General features: G+C 38.7%; 1 protein-coding gene across 1 annotated transcript in view; it reads right to left on the reverse strand.

The window, feature by feature from the left end:
• Positions 1 to 23,519, reverse strand: part of znf804a (zinc finger protein 804A) — a 282,667-nt gene that overhangs the window by 34,814 nt on the left and 224,334 nt on the right. The window contains exon 2 of the mRNA XM_063052592.1: positions 14,455 to 14,598. Coding sequence (XP_062908662.1) covers positions 14,455 to 14,598 — 144 coding nt within the window. The remainder of the gene's footprint in view (positions 1 to 14,454; positions 14,599 to 23,519) is intronic.

Genomic DNA, 23,519 nt, shown 5'->3' on the forward strand with positions numbered 1-23,519 from the left:
TCTTATTGTTGTGCCCATACATATGGAAGAAATATAACAAATCATGTGAGCCAGATGGGGAGTTGTGATGAATAAGGAACCAATACAAGTGGACAGAAGGCAGCTGGATGCAAGACAACTGAACACCAAGCACATCAACTCCTGTGTTAAATCAGAGGCATTATACTAAATAGCTGGAACCTGAATAATGAAAAAGTGATGTTGTACATGTCATCATAACACTAGTGACAGCATCTATCCTATTTTGGGCTGCCCTTAATTAACAGTATTGGAATGAAGCACATGGCTCAATGCCAATTCATTTTATATTTAAGAAAGTATAGTGAATAATCTCTGTTCATTTAAAGATAGATTTAACACCAAGTACTTATTCTGTTTTTGTGCAACTGTGATTCCAACCTTAGCCTTATTCCTTCTGTAACTCATGGATGCATAGCCCTATGTACATAAATCATCAAAACTCATTAAGAAGCAGATTGTGCTTTCTGACAAATTGATTTAATTTGAAATTTCATCTGAACATTTCTAATGAACAGAACCACATCCAATATGCTGCGTTCCTCCATTCAGAGTGGATCATTAAATCTGTGGTGATTGAATTAAACTAGACTGACGTAAGGAAGTAAATGGTATCACTGGTCATAAGTGTCTGAGAATGTGTAATTGCACATGAAATCAATGAACGGTTCAATTATATTATGAGTTTATTTATCATAATGGATGTCGGAATGCAATGCCAATTGAAATCTATGCACATTTCAGAATGTATAAGCCATCAAGCTCCAGGATGTTCTAAGCAGTTGAAGAACATTTATATGGTGGAAAAGAATGTTAAGAAAGTTGAGAAAACCCTGTCTTCTTTGTCAAAATGATAACTTGTCAGTTGTACTATCACTGAATTAATCTCCTGCAATAATATTTGAATGAAATCATTGACAAAGATTGAAAATGACAGAATCTTTCTATTATCTTTCTTAGTTTATCTAACCAAAAGCTGAAATTACAGTTCAATACTATCATTTCAAGCAACTCCAAACTCCCAGACCTGAAACTTGGCACATCCCTTTGCAAATGGATCCTTGATTTCAAGGCCAGTAGACTGCAATCAGTAAGGATAGGCAACAACACAATTATCCTCAACGCTACTGTGTGGCCAGATTCTGCTTTAACCCCATTTACAAGTTTGTAGATGACAGAGCCATATTGGGTCAAGTCCCAAATGGTACTTTTTTTTATTATTTATTCACTTACGGGATGTGGGCCGCGCCAGCTAAACCAGCATTTATTGCCCATCTCTAGTTACCCTTAAGAAGGTGGTGAGGAGCTGTCTTCTTGAACCACTGCAGTCCCTGGGGTGTAGGTACACCCACAGTGCTGTTAGGGAGGGAATTCCTTGATCTTGACCCAGCAACATTTAAGTAATGGTGATATGTTTGCAAGTCAGGATGGTGAGTGACTTGGAGGGGGATTTCCAAGTGGTGGTGTTCCAGATATCTGCTATACTCGTCCTTCTAGATGATAGTGGTCGTAGGTCTGGAAGGTGCTGCCTTAGAAACTTTAGTGTGTTGTTGCAGTGCATCTTGTAAATAGTACACACTGCTGCAATTGCTCTTTGATGGTGGAGGGATTGGATGCTTGTGGAAGGGGTACCAATCAAGTGGGCTGCCTTGTACTGGTGTCGAGCTTCTTGACTGTTGAAGGAGCTGCACTCATCATGAGTCAAAGTAGAGGAAAGAGAAAGAGAGCCTAGTGACATGGGTTTATGACAACAAACTTTCCCTCAATCTCAGCAGAAGAAAAGAGCTGGTTGTTGACTTCAGAAAGGGGATTGTGCACACACTCCTTTGTATATCATCAGTGCTGAGGTCGAGAGGTTTGAAAGCTTCAAGTTCCAATACAGCCACGTCACTAAGAGCTTATCCTGTTCCAACCAGGGTTGCCGTAGCTAAGAAAGCTCACCAACATCTCTACTTTCTCAGGAGGCTAAAGAAATTTAGTATGTCCTCTTTGAACCTCATGGACCATAGAAAATATCCTATCTAGATACATATGGCAACTGCAGTGATTAGTGTGACATTATTACAGTTTGGGCATCGGAGTTCAGAGTTCAATCCCAGCATTCTTTTAAGAAGTTTGTGCATCCTCCCTGTGGAATGTGCCTGTTTCCTCCAGGTGCTCTAGTTTCCTCCCACAGTACTGGTTATGGAAATTGTCCCATGATTAGGCTAAGGTCAAATCAGTGGGTTGCCGGCGGGGTGCCTCCAATGTCCAAAAGTGCCAATTCCACATTGTATCTCTAAATAAATAAATAATCTGCTCTCTCTCTGATCACAAGAAAGCACAGAGAGTTGTGGATACAGCCAAGCATATCGTGAAAAGCAGCCTTCCATTAATGGACTCTGGCCACACTTCAACCTGCATCTGTAAAGCAGCTAGCTAACCAAAGACCCTCCCCACCCTGGACAACTCACTTTCTCCCCTTCCTATTGGGCAGAAGATACAAAAAACTAAAAGCACAAAACATCAGGCTCAAGGGTCAGCTTCTGCCGTAAGACTATTGATTGGTCTCCCAGTAAGATAAGATGGTCTCCTGACCTTATAGCAAATCTTGTTATCATCTTCTACCGTATTGTCTGCCTGCACTGCACTCTCTCTGCAACTGTACCTCTTCAAGCTGCATTCTGTTATAGTTTTCCCTTCTACTATCTCAATGCACTGTTGTAATGAAATGATCCCGACAGATAGCATGTAAAACAAAGCTTTTTACTGTAGTTCAGTGTGTTACAATAATCAATTAGTTTACCAATTCACCATTAAGGATGGAAAAAATTTAAGTCCACACCTAGTTGGTGTTAAATTGCTGGAACATATTAACCCCTCGATATTTAAGTAGTGTGCCTAGATCTTGAATTCAAATGAGGGCTTCAAGTGTTGCCTAATGGATGTTAAAAGAAAGATTACACTTGTCTTTCTTGCAATCTGGTAAGTTACCTGCATCAGCTAGGAAAGATTATAAATTGCTCAGCATCCAAGTTAGTGAAAATATAATTGATCGGGCTGCCTTGCTCCTGATTTATGTCGATCATTTGTGCTCTAAGTGTGATTATGCCTAGATTATGAGTGAGGGCTAGATTGGGTTCTGCTATCTCTCTGACTGTGAAGGATGACCTGAAGGTGAATAGTGATGAGAGACACAAAAGACAGATGAGATTCTCCCATGGGTGTACACTTCATGGGGAGGGAAGAAAGGGAAGACAATTGGACAAAACCAAAAATTGCATTATGAGATAAAATAAATAAAGGAATTGAATTTGAACTTTATAGTTATAGAGTAATACAGTGCAGCAACAAGCCATTTGGCCCTACCCATCCATGCCAACCAAGATGCCCATTAATGCTAACCACATTTGTCCATGTTTGGCCCATATCCCTCTAAATGTCTTCTATCCATGACTGCAGACTGCAGAATAAAAAAAAACATTAGCAGCTGAGTGAAAACAGCAAGACAATTGATCATCAGTACTGAAGGTAAACCTCTCAATTGTATTTTCTCTCTGTTCCATGGCATGGCTCAGCTGGTAGCCTTTCTCATCCTAGGTCAGAAAGTTGAGCATTTAAGTCCATCACTCTGGAGACTTAAACAGACCTGTGGCATATTGAGGGTGCATGGCTCCACTGGAGATTCAGTATTTTGGTTGAGGCAATAAATTGAAACCCTCTCTGCCCTCTGAGCTGGATAGAAATGATTGTGTAAGCACAATTTCAAAGAGCAACTGTAAACATAAAGCTAGCCTCCGCGTCAAGTTTTATTCATCTAACAACATAATAGAAATAGATCAGCTGGTCATTATTGCATTGAAGAAATGGCCTTGTTTACTACATTACAACAGTGAGTATACTTTGAAAGCAAATGGCAGTATTTCAGGATGGTTTGGGGTTATGAAAGGCCCAGGACTAAATATGATTCCCTTTTTCATCCTTTTTATTTATATATCAGTGCCAGCACAAATGATTTACAATTCTCCCAAATGACCCATAAATTAGAGCTGGTTACAAAGAGTGGCAAGGTATGGCAACATACAATAAAATTCCACTCACGTTTTGTGCTTGTAAAGAGGTGAATGTAATCAATAAATCACACAACTAACTTCCAGGTGTACTTGCAATATTGCTGTCCATTTTATTTGGTTTGTGATTCAGTGTTTTTATTACTTTGACTATAAATTTTATTGGGCCACTTATGACAGCCTGGAAAAAAAGAGGAAAATACCAAACTTTTATAGGAAGGCCAATGTGAACAGCCACACATTGCCTTTCATTTTGGCATTTATTTTGGGATAAAGTTGCTGTGGAATCAGCACAAATTGTAGCTGGCATGGGGGTCATACAATTTTTGATGTGCATCAGTGATTCATATTTAGAAGCCTGTATAAAATAATTGGAGAAAAGATGATACGGAGACAAATAAACTGTCAAAGGGAGGAAAATTAATCTTAAATAACTCAATGACCAGGAATCATGTTCTTGGTGAGGTCTCTGTGACCTGGAGCATCAATTATGGTGATGTTTCTTAAGTGAATGTGTGTTCAGATGAGTGGAATAGGAAGATGATAGACTACCTGGATGAAGCAAAGGAGGAGGGCATGGGAATAATAAAGGAAATTAAAAGAAACAATAGGAAAAGCCCAGGAGTGACAGGGGAAAATAAAAGCAGGAAGGGAGCAGAAACAAGCAGGAACAGTAAGGAAGGTAGCAGTGAAGTGAACTACTTTCATGGAGAAAATAGGAACAACCTTGAGGAAGAAGTTTGGTTGGAGTGTTCCTCAGCACTAAGTTGTTGAAAAATACTTCAACAACAAAAAAGGATGCAAAATTGACAAAGTATTTCTTAAGAAAAGTACAGAAATTAAAATTTAAGGCAACAATCTACATCATCATTAAAAGTTCAAAAAGCTGGATGCTGATACTTATCATTATATCACAATGTCTGCAGCAGGTAAGTTTTCAGGAGCCGAATTGCAAAAAAAGGCTTCCTAGTATCTTAATCCCAGCACTACAGATAAACTGAAACCAAGTTATGTCATAGAGTTCTGAAAAAGGTCATCAACCTGATATTCTATTGATTTCTCCTCATGCTGACTGGTGTGCTGAGTATTTCCAGCATTTTCTGTTTTTATTTCAGATTTCCAAGGTCTGCAGGATTTCTGATTTTCACTTACTTGGATCTTCCATTGGATTGCTTATTATAAATTATTAACTTTAATAACACACTACTTAGAGGCACTGAGGCTTGTGATGGTATTGAGTTCCCTGTCCACAAAACCCCAAACTCAAAAGAAGATTTTAAGGCCTGTCCAATATAGACATCTGTGGATGCCCTCACAATGGGGAGGTTATATTGTATCCACCCATTCTTCAAGGACAAGCTTACTTCCCTGTCTAGCTTCTGCAGTGAGGTTTAGACACCAATATTCACTGCTTGAGTGGTGGGTCCCTCCTCCCTACCAAAGGAGAGATACTTCCAGCTAACTAAGTAGCTTATACACAGTTATTTTTAATGATACACATTTAAATTCAGACAAGTAATTCTAAAGACTTATTTAACACTCACAGAATATTCCTAATTTATAGAAGATTTCTAAATTATAAAAGACTTATGAACAACAAAGGATTTCAAAACACAGGTACAGTTCTTACGAACTAGAAGAACGTATCACGAGTTGCAGACAAATGAGTCATCTGTTGCAGAAACTGAAGCTCGAGGATACAATCTAGTTCTCATTTGTGTAATCCTATCTTTCTGTTGTTCACCTTGTTATTCCCAGCAATCCTTAAACATTGTATTTATACTGTTTTCTACTAGACGATATCATCTGCTTGTGATGTTTTCAGATACCTTTGCAGGGACAAACTAACTCACAAAGATGGTCTTAAAAGCTTCTGGCCACAGAGATCCCGAACATCCACAATTAATACTGTGAGGGCTGAGCTGCCCTGAGTACACAAACATCCCAACTTGTGACTGTGTTTGAAATGCTGAGTGACATCACCCCATTGTCTTGCATTTAGTTAATGGAGATAATTCTCCTGGTCACTTTATATAGTAATGCATTGTTTCCAACCTCAAACTCATTGCTACTTTCAATTTACAGTAAGAACTCAGGACTGGTTTTTGTTTACAACAAAGAGCTGAGAAAATATTTGTTAAACTTTATCACCAACGTCTCTCACTCTTTGGAAAGGTCATGCAGCTGTGCTGGAAAGCTAAGTTTAGCAATAAGCCTCTCTGGCCTTGGAAAGTGAATATCCATCACAGACAACAGTTTAAAGTCTATAAGGAATAGTGATAATTATATATATTGCATACAAATATTGCAAAATCAGCAAAAGTGAAGGAGAATTTCATCTGGGAATTCAAATATATTCTGTTCTTAATGATTATTGTAGTTCAGCTTTTTTTTTCAAAAAAGGATAACAGCAATTATTTAAATATGATGCACTTATAATGTCGACATTATGTGACCCTTATTTTTGGATAGTTTGATATAATAGGCTGAATAGTATTGACAAGAACAAAGTGGAGGAAATGCACAACACAGGGTTGGCTGGGAAAGCTTCTAGAAACAAAGCTGTTTTAATCTTGCAAGGGATGGGTGACTGAGGACCTTGCAGAAAGAGAAAAGATATTAACTGAAGAAGGTAAAATTGTGACATCAGCACGATGACACGGTAGAAATTCAATTTAGGATTAATATCAGGAAGGATTTCTTCCTACAGTGGGATAAGACAAGAGAGGATACAATTAGCTGATGTGATGAAAACACTAAGATTTCGTTTAATGAATGGATCAGATGAAAAGGTTTCCTGCTTTCTTACATGGTGGTCTTGTAAACAGAGAGCATTCATTGCAGATAAGTACCTTTTGGACAGAATCAGCAGTGTGTTGATGAGGTAGTTCCAGCTTGTATAACTTTAGAACATCCGTAGAACCCAATGGGATAAGTGATAAATGACTAAGATTGGATGCTGATTCTTTCTCCAGTTTGCATTCAAGTTCTCTTGATGTTATGCTGCTAAGAGAAAACTCTGCAGAAAGTCGCATTTATTTTGTAGAAATGTTCCTCTTCATAATAAGGAAGGTCAACTTTACTTAATATTATTCAATAAGAATAAATTCCAGCTATTTGTCCATATTATTTTTTCCTCTGACAGACAGAATATCTCTGCCTCAATTCAGTTTGAAGTGTATTCTTCAAGTTTTTAAAGCATTAAAGCTCTTACTAATACTATTTTGGTTGTATTCCAGATTTAACTCATGAATATTAGAGAAAGCATGTTTTAAAATCCTGAGTAACTAATACTATTTTGGTTGTATTCCAGATTTAACTCATGAATATTAGAGAAAGCATGTTTTAAAATCCTGAGTATCTGCAAGATACTTGTTTCTTTTTGCCTTGCATCCAGGCTGTTGAATTGTTAATGCAATAGTTGGTCAGTATTTGTCGATAATGCTAAAATAAATAGCACTGGAATTAAAACAGAATAAAATCAGAGTATCTCAACTGGTTAAGCACCATCTGTAGAGCGAAAATCAGTTGACAGTTCATGTCAATGACCCTTCATTGGAACTGAATTAGAAGTTGTAAGAATCATCCAGATTAATGAAACTGGAAGTTGTTCAGTTTAATCAGGTATTGCTTTCTCTCACTCTTAGTCACATATAAACTAGAACAATATGTGTCTTATTGATACTCAGTTTGCTTGCCCACAATCTCTGCAAGTGTAATTTACTGGAGATGCAGTTACAGCTTGAAGCTTTTTCTGTGCACCCATCAATGCCATGTCAACATTTTTAAGACCCTTTGCTTGTAGATGAGGATGTCTAAGAAGTCCAGTATTTGTATAATGAACTTCTAGAACGGGGGAAGTTTACAATGACATCAGACTTTGATGCTGTTGAATCCTTCCAAATTGGCTACTCCAGGAACATACCACATTGGCCAGGCTATTCAGCAGCCAGAGTTAGATATTGTGGACAAGTTCAACTGTTACAGACAAGTCACATATAATGTGATTTTCTAAGGCCCAAAGGGCTTATTGCTAAGCTCAGCTTTCTAGCACGGCAGCATGACTTTCCAAAGAGTCAGGGTTGTTTGTGACGAAGTTAAACTTCTAACCAATATTCCACACTCAGCTTCTTTTGTAAATAAGTAAACAATGTAGTCTTGTAGTCCCAACTTTAATGGATGTTAGACAATGGGCTTATGTTATTTGATCTGCATCAAACCACACTAATTTTGGCAATTAGAATATCAAACATGGCCACAGGTATAGCTGATAACTCAATAGTTGGGAGATTTGTGTATTCAGAGAGTCAGCCCTCATAGCATTATTTTTGCATATCTGAGATTTCTGACCCCAGAAGCTTTTAGACCATCTATGTGAATTACTTTGCCCCAGCAAAGATATCTGAAAAACATCACATGCAAATAATGTCAATGAGTAGCACAACAGTATAAATGTTAGAAAGCAATGGGGATTGTTAGAAATGACAAGAAAAATGACAGAAAAAACAGGGTGACAGAAAGAAGAAGTAGAATTCAGTCTTCATCCTTCAGTTCCTGTGACAGAGCTCTGGTTAGTCTGCAACTTGTTGGTATGTTGTTTAATTTTGTAAGAATTACATCTGTGTTTGAAAATCCTTTGCTACAGTCTTGGAAGACTTTAATGTTAGATAGCGTGGGAAGAATATGGGAGTCAGGATAATAGGGGATAGGAACAGGGCTTTCAGGAAACAAAGACTGTCCTACATGTATAATTGTTCCAGCAAGGAAAGACAAGGCGTGGAGAGGATGAAAAAGGGTTAAACTTCCTCCACTGTCATTGTTTTGCAGCTACGGAACTACTACCTCCAGTGGCAGAAGAAATGTGACAAATAACCCAGACAAAATGGAACACAGTGATAAATCACTGCAATTATGGTTTGCATTACTATTTTACTAAATAGTTCTTCCTGTGTATTGAAGTGGATGGTTGGATGAGTACTGAAGTAGGAGTCGCAGCTTTCCGACAGCAAAGGACCACTGCAAGTCATCATCTTTACCACAACCTACACTTTCAACCTTCTAGCTGAAGCTTTTCAACCATTGCTCAAGTCAGCTGGGTCCCCAGCCACACGCATTAAGTTTAACACAATGGTCCAATGTTTCTAGTTTCCATGACCAATTTACCTTCAGGAAAACGGGAAGGTCTCAGCTCCAAGACCATGAGACAGAGGAGCAGAATTAGGCCATTTGGCCCATTGAGCCTACTCGACCATTCCATCATGGCTGATTTATTATACCTCAACCCTATTCTCCTGCCTTTCGCTCGTAGCCTTTGATGCCTTTACTAATCAAGAACCCATCAATCTCTGCCTTAAACATACCCAATGATTTAGCCTCCACAATGGTCTGTGGTAATAGATTCCACAGATTCACCAGCCACTGGGTAAAGACATTCCTCCTCATCTAAAGGGAAGTCTTTCTATTCTGAGTCTATGCCCTACCCTACTATATGAAACATCTACTCTTTCTAGGCCTTTTAATATCCAATAGGTTTCAATGAGATCACCCCTCATTCTTCCTAAGCATCAGCGAGTATAGGTCAAGAGCCATCAAACATGCTTCATACGTGCCAGTCGGTCTCAGGGTCATTCTCAGGAATCTTCTCTGGATACTCTCCAATGTCAGCGCATCCTTTCTTAGATAAGTGTCCAAAAACTGCTACAATTCTATATGTGCGTCGGACCAATGCCTTCTAAAGCATCAGCATTACATAATTGTTTTTATATTCCAGTCCGCTCAAAATGAATGCTAACATTGCATTTGCCTTCCTTACTACTGATTCAATCTGCAAGTTAACTTTTAGGGAATCCTTCATGAAGACTCCCTTTTCACCTATTATGCCTGAATTTGCTCCCCACTTCCTTCTACCAAAGTGCATGATCATTTACCTCCCTGCACTGTTTCCACCTGCCACACCTTTGCCCATTTTCCAGATCTGTTTAAATCCTTCTGCAGAATCCCAGCTTCCTCAGCACCACCTGCCCCTCACCCACTCTGTAAACTTGGCCACAAAGCTACCAAATCCGTCATCCAAATCATTAACATGTAACGTAAAAAGAAGCAGTCTGATCCCTGCAGAACACTCTTAGTCACTGGCAGCCAACCAAAAAAGGCCTCCTTTACTCCCCTCTTTGTCTCCTGCCATGCCAGTCAGACAATCTTCTATCCATGCTAGTATCTTTCTTGTAATGCCATGGACTCTTATCTTGTTAAACAGTCTCACGTGTGGCACATTGTCAAAGGCCTTCTGAAAATCTGACAACATCTATTGACTTTCCTTTGTCTGACCTGCCTGTTACTTCCTCAAAGATTTTCAACAGACATGTCAGGCAAGATTTCCCCTCAAGGAATCAATGCTGACTTCAGCATATTTTAACATGTACACTGAAAACTCAACCTTAATAATGGACTCCGACATCTTCTCAGCTACTGAAGTCAGGCCAACTGGCCTATAATTTCCTTTCTTTTGATTCCCTCCTTTCTTAAAAAGAGAGGATGACAAATGCAATTTTCCAGTCCACCAGAACCATTCCAGAATCTAGTGATTCTTGAAAGATCATTACTAATGCCTACACAGTCTCATCAGCTATCTCTTTCAGAATCTCGGGTTGTAGTCTATCTGGTCCAGGTGACATATCTACCTTCAGACCTCTGAACTCCCCAAGTTCATTCTTCTTAGTGATAGTGAGTACATTCACTTCTGCGCCCTGACATTCTTGCATCTATGGTGTACTGGTAAGACTGACTTCTGGAAGACTGATGCAAAGTAGTTTTTGAGTTCCATCCCCCATTTCATTGTGCCCCATAACTACCTCTCCAGCGTCATTTTCCAGCGGTCTGATATCCACTCTTGCCCCTCTTTGGGTATCCTCTTTTATATTACTGTCTATCTTACCTTCATACTTCATCTTTTCTTTCCTTATTGTTATTTTAAGCCTGATTACTATTCTGAATAAATCCTATTAATGCCCAATCTTGAAAAATCCAGGGGAATCTGTACAATGGTTTAGAGAGATTCTGTTTAATTTACAGAAACAGTTAAGTTCTGCATTACAGTTGACATCAGTCCCCTAAGTTTCTGGATGATGTGTTAAGAGGAGCAGATCTCAACAGGCTTGTTTTCCCTGTCCTCCTCATTAAACACAATACTGTGACACACACTATCCATTTAACCATTAATTCTATATTTTTATAGTAACTGGAGGTCGCAGGTGCATCACCCCCAGTTGAATAGGGAAAAGCTGGCATTTACTCTTTGTGCTAGAGCTGTTATGCACTAGAGCAACAAAAAAAAGATTGTAAAATTAGATTCTGTTTAGTTTAATGGTTGCCTTTTAAAAAATTAAATACTGGTTAGAATATTTGAAACTGTTGCAAAATTCTAATACTATGACAATTTTAAATACTTCACTGGCTTTTGACATGATATTTATACATATCACAAATGACATTGAGAATTACTGAAATGAAACAGTTAAGATGATTGCAAAAAGCATTATTATAATCAGTTACACTTTCAGCTTTTCTAAATATACAGTATGTGACCCCAGTTTTTGAGACACAGGCTCCTGTTTCATGCAAGTTTTCATATCTTGGACAAGTAGTCTATAATTATATTATTACATGTTTACAAAGTTTCATAAATTGTGTGGTTACTTTTGCATGCATTTCACAAAGACAAATAGGTTAACACCCATGTTAAAATGATAAGCAAATGTTTGGATGAAACAGCATCTATGGATGTTATCAACAATAATTTCCAGGCTTATATCCTTTAAGAACTTGGGTCAAAAATGTCTGTATTGGAAAAGATGGAACTAGATTCTTGGGAAATATAAGGAAAATTAATAATTCCAATTGTGATACTGATGGATTTGTTTGGAAGCTCTTGCAAAATGCTTGCAGTATCCTCTTGAAAGCAAACAAATTACTGGAGGAAGCTGATATTTTGATTTTCACAAATTTGTCAATCTAAAATGCATTATAAAATGCTTTTAAGTCAAAGATAGTATATTATGAAGATAAGGAACAAGAGGCACATTGGGGAGTGATTGTGGTCAGATTGCTGCTCTGTGAATGTGCAAACAGAAAGGAAACTTACAATGAATAACGATTAGTGAAATTATATAACCTTGCAATCACCTTGAAATTCCATCAAATCTGGTCCTACCGCAGTAATCAGATAGCACAGTGGGAGGAAAATCATTCTAAAACCAATGGATCATGTAGCAAGAACTACTCAGCAGGAGCTGAGAAGCACTCAAACACTCTTCTTCATAAGGTCTGCTGGTGCTTATATCAACTGGCATGTGCATGGGTTATTTCTGGATAACAGATGCTGTTGTGACTAAATAAAATTGGGTATGATCCGAGAATGAGATCAGCTCTGATTAGAGAGAGAATTTGGATTGATCAGGTTTAACCACAATTTAGGACTTGGGTTATGAATAAGAAATTAGATTTTATTAGCTAGCCATTACTACCTAAAAGTAGTAGAGCTGGAGTCTTACATTAAGCAGCATTTATTAACTTTGGCAATACATTGATATTTATTTTGCTTACTGACTCGATTTATAGCATTGTCTCTAAGTTTGTATGAACATACGTTCTTGAGTGGTCATTGATATACTTCTCAATATGGTAAATATTGTGTGACTTCTTCCTTGACAAAAATCCTCAAAAGAACTTATTGTTATACAACAATATTGAAGCTATTTTCAAGTGGAATCATCAATACAGTTGCCAAACATGAGTTAAAACATTAGCTAATTACCTTTCAACATAAAATGATAATATTCATGTTGTTTGATGAAAATGGGTTTGAATACTTTCTACCATCATGAAAAACAGCTTATGAGTTTTTTCTAATTAAACATTTCTCGGCTGCCACTTTTCTTTTTAAAATCACCTTTTCCTTACTTGGACTAGCATTGCACATGATTGTAACCTGCTGATGATATGAATCAGAATCAGGTTTATTATCATTGACATACAGACAATAGATGCAGAAGTAGGCCATTTGGCCCTTCGAGCCCGCACCGCCATTCACTGTGATCATGGCTGATCATCCAATCAGTATCCAGTTCCTGCACTATCCCCGTAACCTTTGATTCAGCTATCTTTAAGAGCTCTATCCATCTCTTTTTTGAAAGCATCCAGAGACCTGGCCTCCACAGCCTTCTGGGGCAGAGCATTCCATATATCCACCACTCTCTGGGTGAAAAAGTTTTTCCTCAACTCCGTTCTAAATGGCCTACCCGTTATTCTTAAACTGCGGCCTCTGGTTCTGGACTCACCCATATGTTGCGAAGTTCGTTGTTTTGCAGCAGCAGTACAGTGCAAGACATAAAAAATTACTCTAAGTTATAATAAACCATATTAAAAGTTATTTCTGTGGTGCAAAAAGAGATCAAAGTACCAAGCAGCACTCAGAAAGTGCTGGAAGAACTCAGCACATCAGGCATCCTGTATAGAGGGGGATAAACTGTCAACGTTTTGAGCCAAGACTTCTCATCAGAACTGGAAAAATAGCAGAATAAGAAGATGCGGGGAGGGGAAGGAGTACAAGTTTTCAGATGATAGGTGGAACCAGATGAGGGGGAAAACGGGTGCATGGGGGAGGGGACGAAGTAAGAAACTGGGAGGTGAAAGCTGAAGGAGCAATCTGATAGGACAGGAGAGTGGACCATGGGAGAAAGGGAAGGAGGAGGGCTACCAAAGGGAGGGAAAGGGCACGTGAGGAGAAAAAAAAGGGGTGAGAGTGGAACCAGAATGGGAACTGGAAAAAGAATGATGGGGAGAGTGGGAATTACAGGAAATTTAAAGAAATGAATGTTTATGCCTTCAGCTTGTATGGAATATGAGGTGTTGCTCCTCCACCCTGATTGTCACCTCATTGTGGCATTAGTGAAGGATGGACTGAGATATTGGGTTGGGAATGGGAAGTCCTATTGAAATAAGTTTACAGAGCGGAGCTAGTAGGAACTGTTTGTAGGTTCGTGGATTGTTCAGAAATCTGATGGCAGAGGGTAGATGCTGAAGATTACATACTTCAAAAGGGTCTCAGTGCACTTCAGACTCAAATGCTAGTTTGATTCATTGTTCCTTTCTGTCATTGCTCAATGGCATATCCATAATCAGTTTACACTGATGCAAGGCAGACTGTGTAATAATACACTTAATCACCCTAATAAAACAAACAGGCAGTTTATCTTAACACTATTTTCTGTGTCCTAATAAGTGCATCAAAGGCATATTGATATTGTTAGAACATGAATTATTAATTGAGAATATGTTGGAATATTTAAAGTATGTGCAAAATTTCCTAATGCAAGGCCTGTTTCCTTACCTGCTTGTGAGCATGATCATAGGAGTTTATGTGGTTATCGAACTCCTGATGTTTATAATATTGTTTGTCACACAGTTCACAGTAGAAGTTGGCTTTCAGATCTTCCAGAGCTTTTGTTATTGTTTTTTCCTTTTCAGCATAATCCTGTGAAGAAATGAGAGAATCTGTCAGTACAAATGACATCAGTTTCAAAATATTCCAGAAACATATTGAATATTCAACAATTAGGCAGCCTTAAGCTTCTAACATTCTGACTTAGTACATAAATTTCAATCTGCAATAGCTGTAAGTAATTTCAAACATTAAAATTTGTAAATACATTGTTAGCCTTGCAAATTACCAGTGTTGGCACTCTTATTTGTGACAAACTCAGAGTAAGTTTATTCAACTCAAACCAGATTTCCAGATCTGTGTGTCTAAATGTTATTGGACCTTCAATTAATGTAACACGGTGCTTCACCTAACAAGTTGTGAAAGTCTAATATTATTAGTACAGTTTAAATGGTAGCCATTTTTCCACAGAACAAAAAAAATGCTAAATTAATCAGTGATATTTTTATATTTATTTATTCATTGAGCTTTCCAAAATTTAATATCAGCAAGAAGAAATAGATACTAAAATAAAGTTCAAAGTTCAAAGTAAACTTATCATCAACGTATGTATAATGTCACCATATACAACCCCAAGATTCATTTCCTTGAAGGCATACTGATGGTTAGAGAGGAGATTAATGCAATAGAAAGGAAGGACATTAGCCGGGAGGATGTGGAATCGATATGGGTAGAGCTGCATAACACTAATGGGCAGAAAACGCTGGTGGGAGTTGTGTACAGGCCACCTAACAGTAGTAGTGAGGTTGGGGATGGCATTAAACAGGAAATTAGAAATGTGTGCAATAAAGGAACAGCAGTTATAATGGGTGACTTCAATCTACATATAGATTGGGTGAACCAAATTGGTATTGAGGAAGAGGATTTCTTGGAATGTATGCGGGATAGTTTTCTGAACCAGCATGTCGAGGAACCAACTAGACAGCAGGCCATTCTAGACTGGGTATTGAGCAATGAGGAAGGGTTAATTAGCGATCTTGTCGTGCGAGGCTCCTTGGGTAAGAGTGACCATAATATGGTGGAATTCTTCATTAAGATGCAGATTGATATAGTTAATTCAGTAACAAAGGTTCTGAACTTAAAGAAGGGTAACTTTGAAGGTATGAGACGTGAATTAGCTAAGATAGAATGGCAAATGACACTTAAAGGGTTGACGGTGAATATGCAATGGCAAGCATTTAAAGATTGCATGGATGAACTACAACAATTGTTCATCCCAGTTTAGCAAAAGAATAAACCAGGGAAGGTAGTGCACCCGTGGCTGACAAGGGAAATTAGGGATAGTATCAATTCCAAAGAAGAAACATACAAATTAGCTAGAAAAAGCGGCACATCTGAGGACTGGGAGAAATTCAGAGTCCAGCAGAGGAGGACAAAGAGCTTAATTAGGAAAGGGAAAAAAGATTATGAGAGAAAGCTGGCAGGGAACTTAAAAAACTGACTATAAAGGCTTTTATAGATATGTGAAAAGAAAAAGATTGGTTAAGACAAATGTAGGTCCCTTACAGTCAGAAACAGGTGAATTGATCATGGGGAACAAGGACATGGCAGACCAATTGAATAACTACTTTGGTTCTGTCTTCACTAAGGAGGACATAAATAATCTTCCGGAAACAGTAGGGGACAGAGGGTCTAGTGAGATGGAGGAACTGAGAGAAATACGTGTTAGTAGGGAAGTGGTGTTAGGTAAATTGAAGGGATCAAAGGCCAGATGGTCTGCATCCCAGAGTGCTTAAGGAAGTAGCCCAGGAAATAGTGGATGCATTAGTGATAATTTTTCAAAACTCTTTAGATTCTGGATTAGTTCCTGAGGATTGCAGGGTGGCTAATGTAACCCCGCTCCTTAAAAATGCTAGAGTCAGTTATCAAAGATGTGATAAAAGCACATTTGGAAAGTGGTGAAATCATCGGACAAAGTCAGCATGGATTTGTGAAAGGAAATCATGTCTGACGAATCTCATAGAATTTTTTGAGGATGTAACTAATAGAGTGGATAGAGGAGAACCAGTGGATGTGGTTCAACTGTGCAAATACAAAAGAGATGATATTAATAATAATAATAATAATAAATAAGCAATAGATATCAAGAACATGAGATGACGAGTCCTTGAAAGTGAGTCCGTAGGTTGTGGGAACAGTTCAGTGGTGGGGTGAGTGAAGTTATCCTCTTTGATTCAAGAGCATGATGGCTGAGGGGTAATAACTGTTCCTGAACTGGATCACGTGAGCTCTGAGGCTCGTGTACCTTCTTCTTAATGGCAGCAGTGAAAAGAGAGCATGTCCTGGGTAGTAGGGGTCTCTGCAGATGGATGCTGCTTTCCTATGACATTTAGATGTGTTCAGTGGAGGGGAGGACTTTATACGCTTGAGAGACTGGGCTGTATCCACTCCTTTTTGTAGGATTTTAGATATTTTCATTGGACATTTTGTTAGACATTAACAGTAGACATTTTCACATTCTTCATTATTAGTCTTTTGCATTTAGTAAGTTTGCAAATTATTTGACATTGCTGTTGGTAAAATTGTAGTTTCAAAGTAGATTAAAAATGTATACTTAAGTTTAGAAAGCTGAAAAATGGCCATGTTCACTCCCAGCTAGTTGCAACAATATATGTAAATATGGTTGCTGATCGCTGTAGGTGTGTAGATAATCAAACAATCCTAGGTGTCATCACCTGCACATTCCTTCATTTCCACAGCAACATCAAAAGCAGAAATTCAGTAACCAAAGTTCTTCCATAGAACAATACTAGATGTATTACTAGGCCTAGCATGACAATCCACCATATGAACTCGCTACGCTGAAGCCTAGTGCATTTCCAATTTGAAATAATCAATCATTCCTGTTATTTTCTTACCTAGTCAAACTAACAGATTCAGTTCCCATTTACAACCTATTCCTACTTATTATACAGCTTGTTTACAAAAAGCAAAATGTAGCTAGCTGCTCAAGATTTTATTCATAATTCTATCATCCGTATATGCAAACCTTCTATATTTCTGTATTCCCTGTTGCTACTTTTAATATATATTTTAAATTTGCCTTTTCTACACACATTTTTGTTCTTCCAGTTAGATATGTCATTTTCACTTAGTTTTACATTTCTGTGTAGATGTGGCAAAGAATCAGTATAGGCAGATTTAGCAGAGTGAGAAAAGAGTGTAAATGGAGTACCTTGTGGAAAATATGAGGTTATGCCCTTTGTTGGAAGAAATATTTTTATTAAACGGTGAAACATTAAACAGTGCATGTCAACATAGAGACTTCAGTGTGCTAGTTCATGAGGTACACAAAGTAAATATGTATGTTATTGTATGGGGATTTGTTGAGACTACCCTGAATTGAATTGAATTGACTTTATTTCTTACATCCTGCACATACATGAGAAGTAAAACTCTTTATGTTACGTCTCCGTCTAAATGTGCAAAGTGCAATTTATAATAATTTGTAATTAATAGTATGTACAACAGGGCAGTCAATATAGCATAGAAATACAATTGTATCAGTGTGAATTAATCAGTCTGATGGCCTGGTGGAAGAAGCTGTCCTGGAGACTGTTGGTCCTGGCTTAATGCTGCTGTACCATTTCCCAGATGGCAGCAGCTGGAATGGTTTGAGACTGGGGTGACTCGGGTTCCTAATGATCCTTTAGGCCGTTTTTACACACCTGTCTCTGTAAATCTCCGGAATAGTGGGAAGTTCACATCCACTGATGTGCTGGGCTGTTGTCACCGCTCTCTGCATAGTCCTGCAATTGAGGGAATTATGGTTCCCATATCAGGTAGTGATGCAGCCAATCAGGATACTCTCAATTGTGCCCCTATAGTAAGTCCTTAGGATGTGGGGACTCATACCAAACGTCTTCAATCATCTGAGGTGAAAGAGGCGCTGTTGTGCTTTTTTCACCACACAGCCAGTTGTACAGACTATATGAGATCCTCAGTGATGAGTATGCCGAGAAACTTTAAGCTGTTCACCCTCTCAACCACAGATCCGTTGATGTCAATAGCGGTTAGCCTGTCCACAACCAGCGTCTTTGTTTTTGCGACATTAAGGGAGAGGTTGTTCTCTTGACACCACTGTGTCAGGGTGATGACTTCCTCTCTGTAGGCTGCCTCATTATTATTTGAGATAAGGCCAGTCAATGTAGAATCATCAGCAAATTTAATAATTAGCAGGTTGGAGCTGTGGATTGCAACACAGTCATGGGTATACTGAGAGTAAAGGAGGGGGCTTAGGACACAGCCCTGAGTGGCTCCTGTGTTGAGGATCACAGGGGCAGAGGTAAGAGAACTCACTCTTACCACCTGCCGGCGATCTGACAGGAAGTCCAGGATCCAGCTGCACAAGGCAGGGTGAAGGCTGAGGTCTCTGAGCCTCTTGTCAAGGGAATTATAGTGTTGAATGCTGAATTGTAGTCTAAGAACAGCATTCTCACAAAAGCATCCTTCTTCTCTAGATGTGTAAGGATGGTGTGTAGAGCTGTGGCTATTGCGTCATCTGTCAATCAGTTGTGTCGGTAGGTGAACTGTAGGGGGACCAGTGTGGGTGGTGGCATGCTGCAGATGTCGTCCTTGACCAGCCTCTCAAAGCATTTGCTTTTTTGTTCAGGTAAACTGGAATTTAGTATACAATTTTTGTTCTCCATATCTAAGAAAGGTTTTAATTGCTTTTAAATAATATAACATGGATCCACCAGATTAACTTCTAAAATAATCTATATTCATTGAATTTAAAGAGATGTACAGGATCTGTAGGTAATCAACAGGTAAGACTGAGAGGATGTTTTCTCTTGATGAAGAGAATGCAGCTGGCGGATGGTGTAGGGATAAGGGAGTCCAGCTATTTAGGATGGAGATGAGGTGGAATATCTCTTGTTGAATATTTTCAAAGCTTAGATAAAATTCTGGATACAAAATGGAATGACTATAAATGGAATTGGTGGGGAAGTGGATAACACACAGAATCAGCTATGAGCTTGTTGAAAGGTAGCACAGAATAATGGAACTTCTGAATCTTATCATAATTCATGACTAAAAATATTCAAGATTTACTTTATCTTAAACTTCTTGCAGGAATGTGTTGACGACAGCTAATTAATTACATCCTTTTTCATTTGACAGCCTATAATAAACTACCTTATTTCCCATTCTAAGCAAATAGGTCAAGCTTTTCATGATCATTGCATCTGCACACACATACATCAATGGTTACTGATACTTCAAGATTCTTTTCTTTCCTTTGCAATCTCTCCTAAATTTTTTGTTCCTAAACTAAATTTAACTCTCATACTTGCTGCATTTGTTGCTGTATCTATTCATTGGATCAGGCTGTGGAATCAAACTGTCATCAAAATTTACTCAGAATAAAGCACATGTCCATACCAAACTCATATTTATGAAACAAAGATTTTCTTTCTCATTTACTGCTCTGTTGTTCTAAATTATATTCTTTATAATGAGATTATTTTCCTCTTCTAATTAACAATTCCCTTCAGCATAACGAACAAGAACCATGTCCATCTCATTTCACTTATTTCCCTTCCTCTCCTGTCATAGTAGCATTTCCTATTTCTTCACCTTCCATTATACTCAAAGATTTCAACTCCATCTGCTTGAAGATAAACATATTTTTCCCAGCTCCCCTTTTAGAATTCTGAAAGGACTACTCTCCCTACAACAAACAAACCCACACTTCAAACACTCTGAACACACTTTCCTCTCCAGTAGTACCTTATCAAGCAAATACAAGAAGTGCTATACCTGCACTGCATTTCTAACGTCCTACCCCAGGGGTTCCCAACCTAGCCCAACTGTAGGCCAATGGACGCCTATCATTAACCGAGGGGTCTGTGGACCCCAGGTTGAAAACCCTGACCTAGTCCTTTCCAGAACCTCAGTCAATTCCTCTAGCTAAACCAAAGAATTAACAAAGTTTTAAGCTGTTTTTCCATGTTTTTTTTTCTACTGCCACAAATGCAGGTTGGAGGAGAAATACAGTACCTCGCATTCGTCTGGGTAATCTGATAGCATAGAAATCCATTTCTCTACCTTCTGGTAACTTCAACCCTTGTTTCCACCCCCATGACTTTCCACATTTTGGTGGCCCTACCACTCCTTCTCTTCTAAATCCTACCCTCATAACTCGCCTATCATCTCCCACCTCCTTCCCTTTCTTCGGTGGTTCACTATTCACTCCTATCACATTCATTCTACATTAGTGCTTTATCTATCTCCTCCTAGCTTCTCACATGTTAAAGATTACCTTTATTTATCACATGTACATAAAACATCGAAACATATAGCGAAATGTGTCCTTTGCATCAAACTAAATCAGCGAGCATTCTGCTGGGGGGCAATCCACAAGGGTTGCTATGCTTCTGGCACCACCAAAGCATGCCCACAACTTACTAACTCTAACCCTAACCATACATCTTTGGAGTGTGGGAGGATTCCTACAAACCAGGAGGAAACCCATGTGGTTTGTAGAAAACTCCTTACAGATTATGGTGGGAATCAAACCCCAATCGGTAGATGCAAATGCTGAAAAGTGATTATGCAAACTACTACACTGCCATACTGTGTCCTGATGAAGGGCATTGCCTTGAAACATTGATTGTTTATTCCCCTCCACAGATACTGCCTGGCTTGCTGGCTTCCTCCAGCATTTTGAATGTTGAACAATCTGTCCATCTGATTTTAATTATACTTGATCTAAATTCAACCAGTTATTCAGACTGTTGCCTCTACAGTCTGAATTTAAGAGCAACTGAGCCTCAGAATTTTCATTTTCTCTGGCATTGATAATTTTTCAAATCACTTTTGTTAATGCTTTCACCATAAATAATTCAGGCATGAACATCACTTTACCTGAATAAATTGAGACCCTGAATAAATATTGGCTGTGTCTATTTAAGAAAAACCCTAAAATTCAGAATCTCTCAATCCCAGAAGCTTGGGTGCAAGAGCATCCATCAGCACATGTGGAGAAAACAACCTGAACTTTAATAAATCCTTCATTTTAATACCTTGGTCAACCTGAGTCACTTATGATCCAAGAAATTTGATGGGATGGTTCATAAAAAAAAATGTTGCTGTGCCTTTGATAGTTATATGGAATGTTAATAAAAACATATTAATATCAGGTGTCACAGAATCAAATAAGGAAAGGATTCACATGTAATGTATAAATTACATATTCCATAATTTTAAAAAATATCAGAAAAAAATGAGAAAGACAGACTTAATTGAATATGTTTTCTGAATTTGTTTTGGAAGTAATATGTTAAACTAGCTTTAATAAAAGAAAATAGCTTCAGTACCAATGACCCTTTACATAAATCATTAACAGAGACATATAACTGATAAGAGGTCAGAAGCCTTAATCTCCCAAAGATTAATAATTCCTTGAGAGATGTTTGAATGGTATACTCAGAAAGCAGTGAAGCAGATTGTGCTCCGTAGGAAACTGCCGTCTATCTCCTACTTGACTCTTCACCGTGTATTCACTTCCAGGTCAATATACTGACGTACACAGCATGCCAGAGGTCATTCATTAGAGTTAAGGAACTGAGTTGCATCGTACTGAGCTAAGGAGCTGGATGCATTTTGGATGCATACCCCTTTATAACACCATGTTATAGATTATTGGCGACTTAGAGTCACTCAAAATTAATGATATGGATTAATGAGGCCATTTGACCCATCATGAATGTGACAGTCAAAATAGAACCATTGAATCCAATCCTGCCTTCAGAATGAGATTTGTAACTCTATGGGTGATGGTTCTTCAAGTTCATTTGGAAGTACTATTTATATAGGATGAGGGTTTCATCTCTACCACTCTTTCGGGAAGTGAGTTCCAGAACTCTGCTACGCTCTAGGTGAGAGTAGTTTTTTTTTGTTTCCCTTTCAATTTATGACCAATTACTTTAAACCTCTGTCCTTTGGATTTGAGACCCTTCTGTTAAGCAAACTTGATTCTTCTGACTCATTCTCCTCCTTCTCGCACCTCAACTACCTCTTCCCCAAAGACAATGAGCTAATCTGAACTTCCCTAGCATCATTTTAAAAGCTGCAAAAAGACCTTTAAGACCAAAATGACATGAGAATGCAGGAGCAAAACACAGTTCCCATGGTCCTTAACTTCTACCCTATGAAGCGCTGCATTGTCTCTTATTTCTGCAGCTTCAATGAAATACCACCATTAGCTCCATCTTCTCCTTCCTGCACTTTCACACATTCTCTGTGTGACTCTCCGGTCCACTCGTCCCTCCTCACATCCCCTTCCCAGATTCCTGGCGTTTTCCCTGCAACTACAGGATGTGCAACACTTGTCCTTATACCATCTCCCTCACCGCCACCCAACGAACTAAGCAGACCTTGCAGATGAGGAAAAGATTCACAAGCATCTCCTCTAATTTTATGTACAACATTCAATGCTTCTGACATAGGACTAAGCACAGACCAGGTGACCAACTTCCAGCCGCAAACCATTTCATCCTTCTTTCCTATTCCCACACACATCCGTCCATGCTCAGACAGTGTGAGATCCAAAACAAACCAGAAGAGCAATATTATATAATCCACCTGGCTGATCATGACTCAACATCCATTCTTCCCATTGTTGTCCTTCTCCCACATCCCCTTCTTCAAGCCATATAATCTTTTCTGCTTTCTTTCCCCATCTGGTTCCATCTGCCTACCTCTCCTCCCATATTCCTTTCATCACTTTCCTTACTTATCATTTTCTAACACAGGTAGCCTTTTGTGTTCCCAATGATCACATTCCTGGCTATCTCCACCTGCTCCATCCCCCCGCCCCTCCAGATGGCTCCATCAATCTTTTCTTTTTGTGTGTGGGTGTGTGTTTTTCTCCATCTGTCATCTGCTTGTCTCTGCCCTTCAACTCCCCTTCTCCACCTCCCCTACCTGGTTCCACTAGCCCATCATCC

The sequence above is a fragment of the Mobula hypostoma genome, chromosome 6, assembly GCF_963921235.1.
Source record: "Mobula hypostoma chromosome 6, sMobHyp1.1, whole genome shotgun sequence".
NCBI classification, from domain to species: domain Eukaryota; kingdom Metazoa; phylum Chordata; class Chondrichthyes; order Myliobatiformes; family Myliobatidae; genus Mobula; species Mobula hypostoma.